General features: G+C 41.8%; 1 protein-coding gene across 3 annotated transcripts in view; it reads left to right on the top strand.

The window, feature by feature from the left end:
* The window catches only part of MEGF11 (multiple EGF like domains 11), a 426,707-nt gene that overhangs the window by 370,338 nt on the left and 40,172 nt on the right, over positions 1-16,197 (top strand). For all 3 annotated transcript variants that reach the window (XM_069985852.1, XM_069985860.1, XM_069985843.1), the window contains exons 14-17: positions 1,992-2,138; positions 4,933-5,067; positions 11,922-12,050; positions 12,678-12,806. In XM_069985852.1, coding sequence (XP_069841953.1) covers positions 1,992-2,138; positions 4,933-5,067; positions 11,922-12,050; positions 12,678-12,806 — 540 coding nt within the window. The remainder of the gene's footprint in view (positions 1-1,991; positions 2,139-4,932; positions 5,068-11,921; positions 12,051-12,677; positions 12,807-16,197) is intronic.

Here is a 16,197-nt window from a genome sequence, read left to right as displayed (position 1 = left end):
CTGCCAGCTAGATAGAAGCCCTCGGCTCTACCAGAGGCATTCATGTTCACCTGAAAAAAAGGGAGACAAGCTTCTCCAGACACTTTTGACAGTGATTCTAGGACCAGCCTTAGATTATATGGCTAAATGTGCATTTAGGTGTCAGCCCTCCACTTGGTGGTGCTCATGGTAACACTATAGATATAGAAAAAGAGTCTCGGCACTCACCAGTCTAGCTGAATCTCGTGGAATTTATTTATAGTGCATCACAGATATATGGAGGATGCATTTCGGCTGTTAAGTTCCAGGTCTCTTAAAGAGTCACTTTCATATTTTATTTTATTTTTTTTTTTTTTTTTGCAGAAATCAATAGTCCAGGCGATTTTAAGAAACTTTGTAATTTGATTTATTAGCCAAATATGCCATTATCTGCATTTAAAAAGCCTTTTTCCAGGTCCCCCACTCCCTACCTCCTCTTTTCCATCCACTGCAAAAAATCTGGAAATTATGACTTGTTGCATTAGACGTACCCAGTCTGTTCTAGGGAGAGGGGAGGGGGGAGGAGGAAGGAGGGAGTTAGCCGACAGCAAGAAGGCAGATAACAGAGGATTACAGGTACCGAGCTGGGTGACAGCTGTAATCAGAGGTCAGAGAGGTCAGTGCTGGCTGTCAGAGGAGATAAAGGGCGATGTATTTGTAGATTAACTCTTTGTTGTCCAGTTTTGGTCTTTTATTTAGCTCTCTCCATAGGAGAACAATGAAGACGGGGGGAGAGCTTCAAATTGCTTTTTTTATGATAAAAATGCATTTTTCGGCTAATAAACCCAATTACTAAGTTTCTTAAAATCGCCTGGACTATTGATTTCTGCAAAAAAATATTTCACGACAGTGACACTTTAATAAAGGCTGGTGAATGCCGGGACTCTTAACAGTTGAAACGTGTCCTACATGTTTCTGTAAAAAAAAAAATTCCAGGAGATTCACAAAGATCGGTGAGTGCCAGGACTCTTAACAGCTGAAACGTGTCCCCCATGTTTCTGTGATGAACTTAAAAAATGTAAAAAAAAAAAGTGCCAGGACTTTTACCAGGCGAAAAGTGTTCTACATGTTTTTGCAATGAACTGTAAAAAAAAAAAAAAAAAAAGACTGGTAAGTGCCAGGACTCTCTTTTGATAATTACTTAGATTAAACGGGGTTCAGTGCCCATGTTGCTGTTCCCACCACACACAACAGGGCTAGAATTTATAGTAGAAAAATAGGCACAACATATGGTAAGTGAATTTAGTACTATAGCACAATGCATTGGATAATAATGCAATATAGACACAACACCACTGTATAATGCAAATAAATAGGACTCGGGTCAGTATTCGCAAGCCATCACAGACAAATACCTCACAGGAGAAACAATAGGATAAGGCAATGGATGACTGGAAACATTAACTTTGGCTTCAAGATTAAATATCCTCCAGGCACAAAGAATCGCCAGGACGTCCAGAGGTAGAGAGAATGAATGATGTATATTTTATTAAAGTCTCACAAAACAAAGTGTTCCTGGGCTAACAGTGCCCCTTCATCATGTTTCTTGTTACCTCATGAATCCGCACTCTACCCCTGGGCATCCTGGTGATTCTCGATACCTGGGGGGGTATTCATTCTCAGAGTCAAGGTGAATGGGTCATGTACTTTATACATCAGCACACAACACACAAATCATCAGTAAATACAACACAATAACACAAAAAGAGATGAGATGTTTAGAAAAATACAGGCAATACAATGAGAGCACCACTTGGCACACTCTGCAGTCGTATACAGCTATACATAAGCCAAAGAAATGTGTCATATAGTGCCCAAGTGGTACAAAATTAGAACCAAATAAATACTGGCAAACACACCTAAAATAATTCTGTTTATAGTGTATGTGATGTAATCCTTACTGTCCCAGACTACAAACTGTGATAGCTGCCCACTGTAGATACCACAATGTAATGATCTCCCTTGATTTACAGGCATTCATTGTGACAATGTGTGCGCCCAAGGCCGCTGGGGACCCAACTGCTCTATGTCATGTCACTGCGAGAATGGGGGTTCATGCTCCCCGGAGGATGGGAGCTGTGAGTGTGCTCCAGGATACCGAGGAACCTTGTGCCAAAGAAGTAAGTGCAAAAATGTATGCTTAATGGGTATTCCAGGTATTAAATACAGCGTGATAGTCATAAATGAAAAAAGTAACTTAGGCCAGGTTTACATCTGTGTCAGAGGCTTGGTTTGGTGCACACATTACCCCTGGCAGCCTGAAATGGAACCAGCCAGTCCGTGACAGACACCAACCGAGCACCACAAGCTCCATAGACTTTTATGGGGTTCGCCTGGTTTTATGCTTGTATGCTTTCAAGTCGGACACAGTGCTCTCTGCTGCCACCTCTGTCCATGACAGGAAGTTTTCAGAGCAGTAACAAATCCCCATAGAAAACCTCTCCTGCTCTGGACAGTTCCTGTCATTAACAGAGGTGGCAGCAGAGAGCACCGTGTCAAATTGGAAGGAATACACCACTTCCTGCAGGACATACAGCAGCTGATGAGTTGTAATTTACAATTTTGTATAACTTTCTGACACCAGTTTATTTAAAAACCCATTTCTTCCCTTCAAGGATGACAATCGGAACTCTGGCAAGGATGTGCAGCAGATTTTCGGTTCATAGGGATGTGGATAAGCCTCATTGTCATTCAAGGGGGTTATTCTCAGCTTTTGCATGTAACTAGGTAGCATTCTACTAACGGTATTTCCATAGCAGTGGCACCAAAAAATACACAGAAATCTCCCATGACATATGAATAGGATTGCAGAGACCCCATGGGTGCAAAATATCAGCAGATTTCACCAGCCTAAGGTTTATTGCGAATTTGACTAGACAAACACTTGCATCCTTCCACAGTAATGTAGTCAGCAAACATGATGTATACACAACCTAATATTTACATGTGCTATCTACGTATTACATACATGCATTATCACTTTATGTAAGACACATCATCAAATACTTTATGGCTTTATAATGTGTCTGTATCTTGAAAAGAAAATACACTATAATAACACAATAACAAAAAAATTAACACTATAAGGCCATGTTCACATGGCGTATGAGACCGGCCGTTCTGTGACCAGGCTGGGTCACGGAGCGGCCGGTCTCTGAAAAGATCATCCCGGCCGGTACTGCTGTACCAGCCGGATGATCTTTCCTGCCGTAGAGTTCTGATGCAGGCGCATCAATGTGCGCCTGTGTCAGAACTTGCCGGATCCGATCGCTTTATAGTGTGAACTGACATGGTTTCCTATGGCCGCTATTCTATGAATAGCGGCCGCAGAAAACTGACATGTCAGTTCTTTGCGGCGCCGCGAGGGATCCCGGCCGGAGTGTATACAACGTGTATACGCTCCGGCTGGGATCCCATAGAAGGAGAGGCAATGTGTATATACGTGCAAAGTACAGCCGTTGTTGCCGATTGAAACAACAGCTGTACTTTTACGTAGTGTAAACATAGCCTAATAATGTTTATTTAAAAAAAAAAAAAAAGTCCTCCACATTCAAGGATGTTTAGTTTATGCAGCTTTATTGGTGATGCATCCTAGACTATAACCAGTCCATGAATGAGTAGTCCTAGTGTCTGTATGTGGTTGGTAATGCCCTAGGTAATTCTGTAACATTCATGTGTATTGCTATGGTTTGCTGTAGAGGTGATATGTGCTTAGCAGTACTATGGTATTATATAGAGAGAAATGCAATAATGACATGGAGAGAGGAGGTAATTACATATATCCCAATAGATGTCACTGTTCATCACTAGGTTGTTTAGTCATTTTTGCTGCTTTCTATTTACCCAGATGGTTTTACCAAAATGTTACTTCTCTAAGTTATATAGCAGCATTGTACTTAATCCCCCATCATACATTATACATATTCCCAATACGGCCAATAACACAAATTCAACATTAATAATCATAGTACTGACATCTTTCACATAGTCCTCAACAAATAACTAGAGATGAGCAAAAGGAATTATGCAAAGCAGCATTGACGGCGAATTGCGCTGTTAATTCGCTTTGTTTTGCAAAGTGAATTCTGCGCAATCCGTTAACACACTCGCTAAACATGGCGCCAGCAATGCTGGACACACATGTTTAGTTACAGCACTGTCACTTGGCAGGAGCAAGGAATTATCCATAATACCTTGCAGCCGTCCAATCACCTTCAAAACCCACTGTGATGCCAGCACCTCCCCCTCACCCTGTATATAGCGTGATTCACTCCCTGGAGGCGGCTAGTCTGCTTTGTAAGTAGAGGAGAGCAGGATGGCAGCAGGCTTTTAGGGCAAAGCAGGGAGAGAAAAAGAGAGGGTGAGGAGAGGATAGGAGAGTCCCAGTGTGTGGGATAAGTGGTCAGTGCCCAATGAATCCTTACTGTGGGTGCTGTGAAGCCAGTGCCCATTTAAACTACAGTCATTTACCAATGTCCACTGCTGTCCTGGGAGTTGATTTAATGCCACTGATCCACTAACATCCACTGCTGTCCATGGCAGAAATTGAATGATTGACTGACAAATTGACATTTTTTTAAATTTGACATTTCCAATTTTTTTCCCCAAAAGCTGTTGAACAAAAACAATTTCTCTATAAAAGTCCCACTATTGTAGCTACAATAGTTTGGCTGATTCGTTTGCATGAGAAGATTTGCGAATATTCACAAATCCGACCAAATATTTGCGAATCTCGCTAATGAGTTTTTGACTGATTCGCTCATCTCTACAAATAACCAATGCAGCTTCTTACAGCCTGGATTCCCTTGTAGACAGTTGGCACCACTATGGCAGCATAGGTGACTTGTATTAGTGACTGCATACAGTATTTCCTATGCCTCTTGTCTTCTCATATTTCCCTTTGAATCTTTGCAGTTTGCTCTCCTGGATTTTATGGACATCGCTGCAGCCAAACATGTCCCCAGTGTGTTCACGCCAATGGACCCTGTCACCACATCACAGGCCATTGTGATTGCCTACCAGGATTTTTTGGACCCCTTTGTAACCAAGGTAATAACTAATATTTATATAGTATTTAAAAAAAAAGGGTTGTCCAGAATTGTTCCAGACAAGTGATTAATACATGTCATCTTAATCCCATTGGTCTATCTAAAAGTCAATGGGCCTGAGTTTTAATTCTAGACACAAACTTCAGACAAATATAGTCCTTTTCTGGAAATAGGAAAAAGATTTATCTGGATAACATTTTTAACCCATGAAAAAGAATACAATAAAGTCCTAAGAGAGTCCTGTTAGGGGTCACACCTAAAGGTCCCCATACACTTTATACTTCAGGCGTCAGTATATAGTGTATGGCGCTATATAGTGATGTTAATGGAGATGATGAAAAAATCTCTTTATGGACCTTTTGTCCTTGGGAGAGATGAAACACCACCAGAAAAGTCTTGCTGCAGTTTGCTTCTCCCCACAGACAACACAGGAACCTTTGACTGTACCGAACCTTTATGTCTATAGGGAAGACAGGGGAGATAACTGTTGGTTGCCCACCTTAAGGATTATTGCTTAAGGGCACCAAACCATTTATTTCATTGTCTAGATTCATGCTGCGTTTACACGGAACGATTATTGTTCAAATTTTCGCAATAATGATCGCATTTGAGCGAAAATCGTTCCGTTTAAACACAGCAAACGATCAAGCAACGAGCGCGAAATCGTTCATTTTGTTCTCACATCGTCGTTAGCTAAAAATTTGCAGATTTGTGTAAACAGTCTTTCAAAGATTTATGGTCCTTTTATACGGAACGATTTATCGTTCGAATTTGCACAATAACGATCGAATTCAAACGATAATCGTACATGTAAACGCTGCGAACGATCAAACGACGAGCGAGAAATCGTTCATTTTGATCTTTCAACATGTTCTCAAATTATCGTTGGTCGTTCGCAAAAAATTCGCAGATCGTTCAGTGTAAACATTCTTTCAACGATTTCACCTATGTGTAAGATTGGCTTAAGCGATTGCAAAACGATCGCATTACCATTTTTCCGTACGATGTATTTTTCCATCTAAACGCTGATCGTTGTAAAAAAAACATCTTTCATTCAAAATCGTTTCATTCAAAAACGTGCGATCGGGCGAATTATCGCTCCGTGTAAAAGTACCATTACCCTATGTGAAAGATGAGCTTAAGCGATCTTAAAAACTATCGCAATAACGATTTTTCTTACGAATTTTCTAACGATTTTTCTAATGTTTGATTCGTCTAAACGCTGATCGTTATAAAAAAAATTGTTGCTTCAAAATCGATAAACGATCAATTGGGCGAATTATCCATGTCCATTTAGACAGAAAGATTATCTGACAGATTATCTGCCAAAGATTTCAAGCCAAAGCCAGAAATGGATTTGAAAAGAGGAGAAATCTCAGGTTTTCCTTTATGACCTGATCTCTGTTTACAGTCTGTTCCTGGCTTTGGCTTCAAATCTTTGACAGATAATCTGTCAGAACATCTTTCTGTGTAAATGGGCCCTAAGACCTAAAAATTAGATATCTACTTCCAGACCCCTCACCTTTCTATAGCCATGCTTACTTTTTTCCATCAAATCCTATTGTTTTCCTTGAGATAAGCAGTGCTAGAGATATAAATTCTGCTCCATAGACCGAACATGTACACCCCGTCCAGGTAAGCATGCATGCTAGTGAATTAAATGGCCATTGCAATCAGTGGATACTATTTATGCCGCGTTTACACAAAACGATTATCGTCCGAATTTGCATGATAACGATCGAATTCAAACGATAATCGTACGTTCAAACGTAGCGAACGATCAAGCGACGAGCGAGAAATCATTCATTTTGATCTTACAACGTGTTCTAAAATCGCCGTTCGTCAAAAAATTCGCAGATCGTTCCGTGTAAACAGTCGTTCACCGATTTTACCTATGTGCGAGATAGGTTTAAGCGATCGCAAAATGATTTATACGATCGGGCGAATTATCGCTCCGTGTAAATGCAGCATTATTTGCTTTAATCAAATAAAAGCAAATTACTGATGGGGTCATATATCTGTAGCTGGGTGGTTTTTCCTCATTTCCCGGAGCAGCAGAAACGACTCAGCAACATTGATGGAAAAGAGTAACATTAGGCAGAGTATCAGCGTCAGGCCTCTGCGTTTGTCCTGTGTGTTTCTGTCTGTTCCCGTCCTATCGGAATGCAGATAGGAAACTGAGAGCGATGCAGACGATACAGAAATGGAGCTTTATCACTGCAAACAGGCGCTGCCTCATTACCAAGATCTCTTTCCTTGGAAGACAAAATCAAACTAGAAAAAAATCCTTCATGGGGGTGGCAGGGTTCTTATCAGATTGTTCAAGCTGGAAGGGGCCAGGTGACTAGGATTGAGGGAGCTGCGCCAGGGAAGGGGTAGGTTGCTAATGTCCCTGTCACACAGCTTGCGGATTACGCTGTCTATGTCATTGGATGGTCTGTGGAAAGATAAGGCTTTATCACAATGGCATTTTTCTGATGTTTTCTCGTAGGATTCAGTTTTCTGATAATAAACCTGTGACAACCCCCTCACTGTGTGAAATAATGCAGAAAAACATTATTCCGCTGCTATATCAGGACACCCCCACCCCTAAACATCAACAAGCTGTATTCTCTGTCACCGAATGCTGCCGAGAGCGAGATAATCAGGGGGTGCACCACCCCTCAAGCAACAACCCGTATCTCTCTGCGTACCTTGTCATTGTGTAAAAATAACAATGATCATTTAACTGGCAAAATACCGTAATCCATTGTATTTATCCACATTTCCAGTATATTCTATTGTGACTCAGAAAGACGCCGGGGCCATTTTGCTGTATTTTTCTTACTTGAAAACACAAAGCAGGACGCCTTGTTTTGTAGACACGTTTCCATTTTACGTTAATGCATAAAGCAGAACCTTACATGCAGAACGCTTGATGCATGAATGGCAGATCACAGGATATCCGTGTCAGGCAGCAGATCTCTCTGCGAATGATCTGAACATAAGATAAAACAAGGAGTTCAGTGAAACGGAAGGTGAGAAAGCCCTGAACCCAAGAGCTGTCAATCTCACACATAAAGGGCTCCAGAGCTGCGCTTCTCCAACAATATACAAGTAGAGAGTAGTGTGAAGTCCTATTTCTGTTCTTGAGACAATAGACATTTAGATAGCTTTATCCAAGTGTGTAAAGTAGCAATTTATTTCTTACAGGCTGGGGAAGCCCACCCCGATGCTAGCTGAGACATGTGGGCTGAAACTAGAGCAGAATTAAAAATAAAAAAAAATAAAAACGCTGCCCATTGTAACTTATCTAATTGGGTACTGTGGGCAACAACACTGTTCTTATCAATAGCCCACCCGAGGATAGCATTGTTCTTACAGATGGCCCAAAGGTGGATACACCTTAAGGCCCTATTCCACAAAACGATTATCGTTCATAAACTTGCTCCAACGACCGCTCGTTAACGATCACTAAACGTTTTTTTTAGCAAACTATAACACATAACGTGAACGATATATGTAGTGTAACGATTATTTTGCGGTCCTTACATGGTCGTTTAAAACCCCTTAGCGACCCATGACGTATCTGATACGTCATGGTGCCGCTCGGGGTGTTGAGAGCGGGGACCCCTCCGGGACCCCGCTCTGAACGGCGCTGATCCCGGCTGACACATGCAGCCGGGCAGTGCCTCTATTAGCCGGCGCGGGTCCCGTTGCCGCGCCGGCTAATTAAGCCTCTAAGTGCAGCTGTCAAACCTGACAGCTGCACTTAGAGGCTTCAGACCTCACGTCCCTGGTGTCTAGTGGGACGGCTCTCCCCCCCGCGATGCGATCGCGGGGGGGAGATCCGTTCTTCTGCCCGTACCGGGCCTCAGCGTCGGAATGACGCTGATCCCGGCTCGGCAATAGATTGCTATGGCCTGCAGCAGGCCATAGTAATCTATGACCGATCTAATCGATCTTTGCTGTGTATATACACAGCATTGATCTCTATGAGAGATTAGTGCTGTCTATATACAAGTCCCCCAGGGGGGCTTCTAGTTACAGTAAAAAAAAAAGTAAAAAAGTGTTTTTATTAATAAAAAATCCCCTCCCCTAATAAAAGTCCAAATCACCCCCCTTTTCCCATTTTATAAATATAAATTAATAAATAAATAAATAAACATATTTAGTATCGCCGCGCGCGTAATCGCCCGAACTATTAATTAATCACATTCCTGATCTCGCACGGTAAACGGCGTCAGCGCAAAAAAATTCCAAAGTGCAAAATTGCGCATTTTTGGTCGCATCAAATCCAGAAAAAATGTAATAAAAAAACGATCAAAAAGTCGTATATGCGCAATCAAGGTACCGATAGAAAGAACACATCATGGCGCAAAAACTGACACCTCACACAGCCCCATAGACCAAAGGATAAAAGCGCTATAAGCCTGGGAATGGAGCGATTTTAAGGAACGTATATTTGTTAACAATGGTTTGAATTTTTTACAGGCCATCCGATACAATATAAGTTATACATGTTATATATCATAGTAATCGTAACGACTTGAGGAACATGCATAACAAGTCAGTTTTACCATAGGACGGACGGCGTAAATGCAAAACTCCCCGAAATAAATTCGTTTTTTTTTTCAATTTGACAGCGCAAATGATTTTTTTCCGGTTTCGCAGCATATGTTATGGAAAAATAATGCCTGTCATTGCAAAGTACAATTGGTTTTGCAAAAAATAAGCGCTCATATACGTCTCTAGGTGAAAAAATGCAAGGGCTATGGACTTTTAAACTTAAAATGGAATAAGCAAAAGCGCAAAAACGAAAATAGACTTTGACCTTAAGGGGTTAAAGAGGACCTGTCACCCCCCGTGCCGGGGTGACAGGCTCCTGACCCCCTGCTAGATCCCCCTATACTCACCTAATTGCGCTGGGTCCCGCTTCCTGATGCGGTCGGGTCACGGAGATTTCAGCTCCCGAAGCCCGACGCGCGCACACAGCAGAGTCCAACGCTCATAGAGTATGAATGGGGAGTCCGATGCTCCCTCATTCTCTATGGGCATCGGTCTCTCCTGTGAGCGCGCGCTGGGCTTTGGGAGCTGAAATCTCCATGACCCGACCACATCAGGAAGCGCGACCCGGCGCGATTAAGTAAGTATAGGGCGCTCTAACGGGGGGTCTGGAGCCTGTCACCCCGGCACGTGGGGGTGACAGGTATCCTTTAAATCGTTCACCGGGGTGATCATGACCATACGACACATCTACTTTTTTTAACCTTTTTACTAACGACTGAAAGATTTAAAATTTTACGAACCGATTAGCGAATTATCTTTCAAAGACCAATGATTTTTTTTCGACATGCTGAAAAACTATTTTAATCGACAATATAACGATTTCGCCTTTGTCGTTCACTCATTTACACCAATTCCATAAAGCGATTGTCGTTAACGAGCGGTCGTTGGGGCGAGTTTATGAACGATAATCGTTTTGTAGAATAGCGCCTTTAGCCCAGATATATAGATAACTAAAGGCCCTATTCCACGGAACGATTATCGTTCATAAACTCGATTCAACGACCGCTCGTTAGCGATCACTAAACAATTTTTTTTAGCGAACGATAACACATAACATGAACGATATATGTAGTTTAACGATTATTTTGCGGTCGTTACATGGTCGTTTAAAACGTTAGCCGGGGTGATCATGACCATACGACACACCTACTTTTGTTAAACCTTTTTACGAACCACTGAAAGATTTAAAATTTTACAAACAGATTAGCGAATTATCTTTCAAAGACCAACGACTTTTTTTCAACATGCTGAAAAAAATTTTAAACGACAATATAACGATTTTGCCTTTGTCGTTCGCTTGTTTACACCAATTCCACGAAGCGATTATCGTTGACGAGCGGTTGTTGGAGCGAGTTTATGAACGATAATCGTTCCGTGGAATAGGGCCTTTAGCAGATTGAGGGGAATAATAAAAATCTGTCCATGCCAAAAAGTAGTGCGATTTGTGCCAAAGAATGACTTGCACCACATTTTCAATGGCCCAGCTGTGGACAAAGGGAGGGAAAGTGCGGAATATGAGGAGAAGGGGGCAAGTATTCTAGATTAATGCATTTGCAAGAATAAGCTTGATGAGCTCTACAAGTATAACTGTGTTAGTTGAGTGGGGAATACCCCTTTAAAGAGAATTTGTCTGTAGGTTTCTGCTGTCCTATCTCAGGATAGCATAAACTAGTGACAGAGAAGGTGAACAGTATGATGTATCACTTACATTGTTCTGTGAAGCTGATCCAGACATATCCTCCTGAATAACATGGACAATAAGTAGTCCTCTCCATTATGTGCATGAGCCCAGTAGTCCTCGATATTCATGAGAAGCAGAAAACTCTGCCTACCAGCTGCTGATTGACAGTTGACTGCCTGTATACAGCATGGATAAATAACAGTCAATCAGCAGCTGGAGGGCAGGAGGAGGGATGTGGCAAGAATCCTCTTCTCCTGCATATTAGGAGAACAGCTGAACAAAATGATGTAAGCAATACACCGATCTGTTCCACATTTTTGTCACTAGTTTATGCTGCCCTCATTTGAGCCGGCATAAGCCTAGTGACAGATTCCCGTTAAATAGTTTGCACATTTTGTGAAAAATATAAAACCACACCCTTTTATTGAGGCTTGTGAAAAGAGTGGCCAAACTTACTAAAAAATGTGGCGCAAGTCATGTGCAGCAGTTTTCAATCCACTCCTGGTTTTGGTTGCAATGAGGACCTGACATGAGGACCAAATACTGCCTCAAATATACTGTGTGTGAACCCAGCCTGAATGTGCAAAATGTGTGCTAAATGTGTGTTAAATTCTCTTTTATTAAAGTTTGTCCTAGCGGAAGATTTGGTAGAAGCTGTGCGGAATTCTGTATATGCAGCAACAACGCAACCTGCAACCCCATTGATGGCTCCTGCCAGTGCTACCCTGGCTGGATAGGCAGCGACTGCTCTGATGGTAAGTAGCACTTAGTCCCTCAGCACGCCTGTACTGTTGTGAAATGATCATTTTATGTAACTGGAACAGAAGACTGTGTGAAATAGCCGAATGCAGAAATTCTGCAGTCCCTATTGTATATTGTATTCTTTTCTGTGAGAAGAGATGCTATACGATAATGTAATTTATTGCTGTGGAGCCAGGATATCCCGCATAGTGATACAATTCAATAACATGTTATATAAAATACAGAACTTGCAGCAGATGCTGACCTACTCCGGAATCTATTCTAATTGACTTAAATAGAAATCTTTTTGTTTGTGGTGGTGCTAGAAATAAACTGGAAATAGAGGGAACTTAGAATAGAAAATTCTAGTTTTTTGGTATAGTTGAACTCTATAGTTGAATGCTAAATTTTGGGGCAGGTGTTAAAATTCTAGAATTATCGTTCCACCCCCCAAGCGTTCTATGATTACATTCAGGGGTGTTAAACGTGCGGCCCTCCAGCTATTTCAAAACTACAATTCCCATCATGCATGCTAGAAGGCTTTGGCTGCCCAGGCATGATGGGAATTGTAGTTTTGCAACAGCTGGAGGGCCGCAAGTTTTACACATGTCAGTTATATGATTATTTTTTATTTTTTACAGAATGCCCCCCTGGACTATGGGGTCCAGACTGTATCCACACGTGTAACTGCCACAATGATGCTGAGTGCAGCGCATATGATGGTGAATGTAAATGTACTCCCGGATGGACAGGGCTGTTCTGCACACAAAGTAAGTACAATATAATTTATGATGTAATGCATAAGCTATGTCTGACCTAAGCTTTTCTGATATTTTGCACTCTGGACAATGTGTTTTCAGCTATTACCCAATTTACTAGATATTGATGCAGCATAAAATATACAAAGAAAATAAAAGGGGGCTATATGTCACAATCAGATGTGATGGACTGTACAGCCACACAATAACTGCAAGCAGCCTTATTTTACTGGACACAAGATGCATTGCAGACAACCACAGTAAAGCTGGTTATAGATGTTACATCCCTTTAAGCCAGTTGTGCTATATTTGACATTATCTGGCAAAACAATCTGATTCCAAGGTCAAGGGGAAAAACGATGACTGCTAGCCGACAGTCATCCTATGTTTGGCCACCCTAATCCTAATTGTCAGTCTCTGAACTTTATCTTTCTGGTTAGACTGAACAGGAAGGGAGAGCACGGCAGGCTGTGTAGTATTAGAGTGATTTACTGCCCCCTCCTGGCATATACTGCCCACCTCCTGGCTATTCTCTGCACATAATAAGCTACATAAACACGTACACCGCATTAAATGTATTTGGTTTATCAGTGAAGTAACATGTTTGCCCGTAGGAAAGTGAGCATTTTAGGACCTGTCATCCGTCTCATTATAGGTCTACGGCTAGGATATTATGTGTGCAGAAATAATATGATGATGAAGGTGAATGTCTTTCAAATAACTAATGTACTTCCTATATCCTATGTTGTGGTTAAAACGGTTAAAAGCAACAATAACCATGGTACAGACTGCTGGGGAATAGTCCACCAGTAATTTCCAGATATCTCTGTTCCAGTAACATACTTTGTGCTATACACATACTATGGAGAGTTGCTGTATAGGAAATTATCTGTTATACTTTAATGCTTTATTGTAACGTTCAAAATCTAAATAAACAGTAGATGTGATATAAAGCAAGTTTGCAATATACATTCATTATCATTTTTGTTATCATGCTGTAAAACAAAGCTGTACTTACCAGAAATCCAGGTCCAGTCTCCTGAAGGCAGATTTTTTGACTTGTGCTGGTGTAAAAAACAGACTAAACACAGGAATTCCGGCCAGTACAGAGAGTCACGGCTCAATGTGTCTGTCTATCACATGACTGCCTTCTCTGTGAGCGCTCAGATGGCCTGGGATACACTGACTGTTTACTGTTTTTTGAGAGAAAAAAAAGTCAGAAGACAGGAAGTGCCGTGTTTTCCATGATAACTTATAATAATGAATAGTGAATGTAAATTGCAAACTTACTTTATATCACATCTACTGTTGATTCAGATTTTAAAAGTTATAACGACAGTGACATTTTAAATAGTCCCTTAATTATATGAGTGGGAAACTTACTCCCAGCACCTTCACCAAACAGCGGACTGAATGGGCAGTGGTTCTTGATAAAGCGCTGCAGCCTCTGTTTACCAGCTCTTTACATTCTGTATTCCTGATACTGAGGGTATGTCCCATTCTAAAGAAAGACTAGAGATGAGCACAACTTGAGCATGCTCCTGTCCCATCATTCGGCATTTGATTACCGGTGGCTGAAGAAGTTGAATGCAGAGCTAGGGAGTCCAGGAAAACATGGATCCCGTCTGTGGCCGATGGCTGTAGCCAATTTTCCAGGAAGCCATAGGGCTGCATACAACTTCTTCAGCCACCAGTAATCAAATGCCGAATGATGGGACTGGAGCATGCTCGAGTTGGGCTCATCTCTAATAAAGACTAAAGGCCCCATACACATTAGATAACTGTCTCGTATGACAAAACTGGACAACTGTCTAATTTATATAGGGGCCTTCCAGCTCTGGTAAGTTGGAATTTTGTTTTCTGAGTCTGTCATTTTGCTGAGGAAGGGACGGGCCTGTCTGAAACACAATTACTAGTCTTGCTGCATTAAAGAGATTATCCGGCACTAGTGCATTTATTACATTTTGCTGCCATATAAGAAAACATAACAAACATTATATGCTTACCTCTTCCCCGTTGTCCCCCGATGTAGCCACCATTACTTCCAAGACAAGCTGTCTCGGGAGTGACAGCCCGCTTAGCCGATCCCTGGCTGGGACACTATCCCATCTCAGTCGGCGATTGGCTGAGCGGGCTGTCACTCCCCAGGCAAGCTCGTTTCAGAAGTAACGGTGGTTATATCAGGGGACACCTGTAACACCGGGAGAGCATATAATGTTTGTTATGTTTTATTATATAGCATCAAGATGTAGAAAATGCGCTAGTGCAGGATAACCCTGTTAAATCTGGCCTTTTTGCCTGTAGAAACCATCATGAGCTCAGCTTTAAAAGAACACCTTTGGCAAAATGATTTGTTGTTCTGTCTGGCTTAGAGGGGCCATGTTACTCACCCCAGAGGGCTAAAGAAACGTTTTTGAGTTCCAGTACCACCACATAGTGGTCTTTAAAGGGAATCTGTCAGCTATAACTCACGTACTAAACGGCTAAAACTATTAGTTAGCTGTTCGGTTAAGGAGACACATGGTACCTTTTATATATACAGCTGTGTCAAAGAGGCTTTCCAAGCTCCTGCAAATCTGTAAGCAGGAATACCTTTTTTTCTCTCCCTTTCCTGCTTGGTTGTTACCTGGAGGATGAGTCCCAAGCAGGGTCAGGTATGGGATAGGGGAGTGAGGGGGTGTTACAGCTTGCTGCAGATCAGGATCTCAGGAAAGGCTCCTTTTACTATTGAATGAAAACATTTATCTATGTTCTGGAAGCACAGACAGATATGTGATTGATACCATGTGTCTCCTTGATTTCACAGCTATCTAACAGTGTCAGCAGTTTGCAGCGTGAATTGCAGCTGACAAATTTATGTGACCGTACTATTTATTTGCATGGGGCATGTAGAAATCTTTATGCATGCAACTTAGTGCCATTGGTATGTTGGGACAGATTGTGCTGGTGCATATATTTATATCTTCAATGAATCTGTTGCATGTTAACATAACCTAGAGGTACCCATACACCATGAGCTATATAAGAGTTGTAACACCCTCATACACATTAGACACTTTGCCACTCCCAGCAGAAATGGCAAGTCCAACTGCCTTTTCATTAATGTATATGGGAACCTTTAAGGGGTACTCTTGCGAAAAAAATATATTTTAACCAGGGCCGGGACAAGGAGTTTTGGGGCCCCAGGCAGAGAACGCAAAAAGCATGCTAGGAGCTGTAGTTCTACCTCTGTCACACAGAAGCATGCTGGGAGCTGTAGTTTTACCTCTGTCACACAGGTGCATGCTGGGAGCTGTAGTTCTACTTCTGTCACACAGGAGCTTTCTGGGAGCTATAGTTCTACCTCTGTCACACAGGAGCATGCTGGGAGCTGTAGTTCTACCACAGCCACACAAGAGCATGC

This window comes from Dendropsophus ebraccatus, chromosome 1 (assembly GCF_027789765.1).
Source record: "Dendropsophus ebraccatus isolate aDenEbr1 chromosome 1, aDenEbr1.pat, whole genome shotgun sequence".
NCBI lineage: Eukaryota > Metazoa > Chordata > Amphibia > Anura > Hylidae > Dendropsophus > Dendropsophus ebraccatus.
This window is presented reverse-complemented; position numbering and strand designations above follow the sequence as displayed.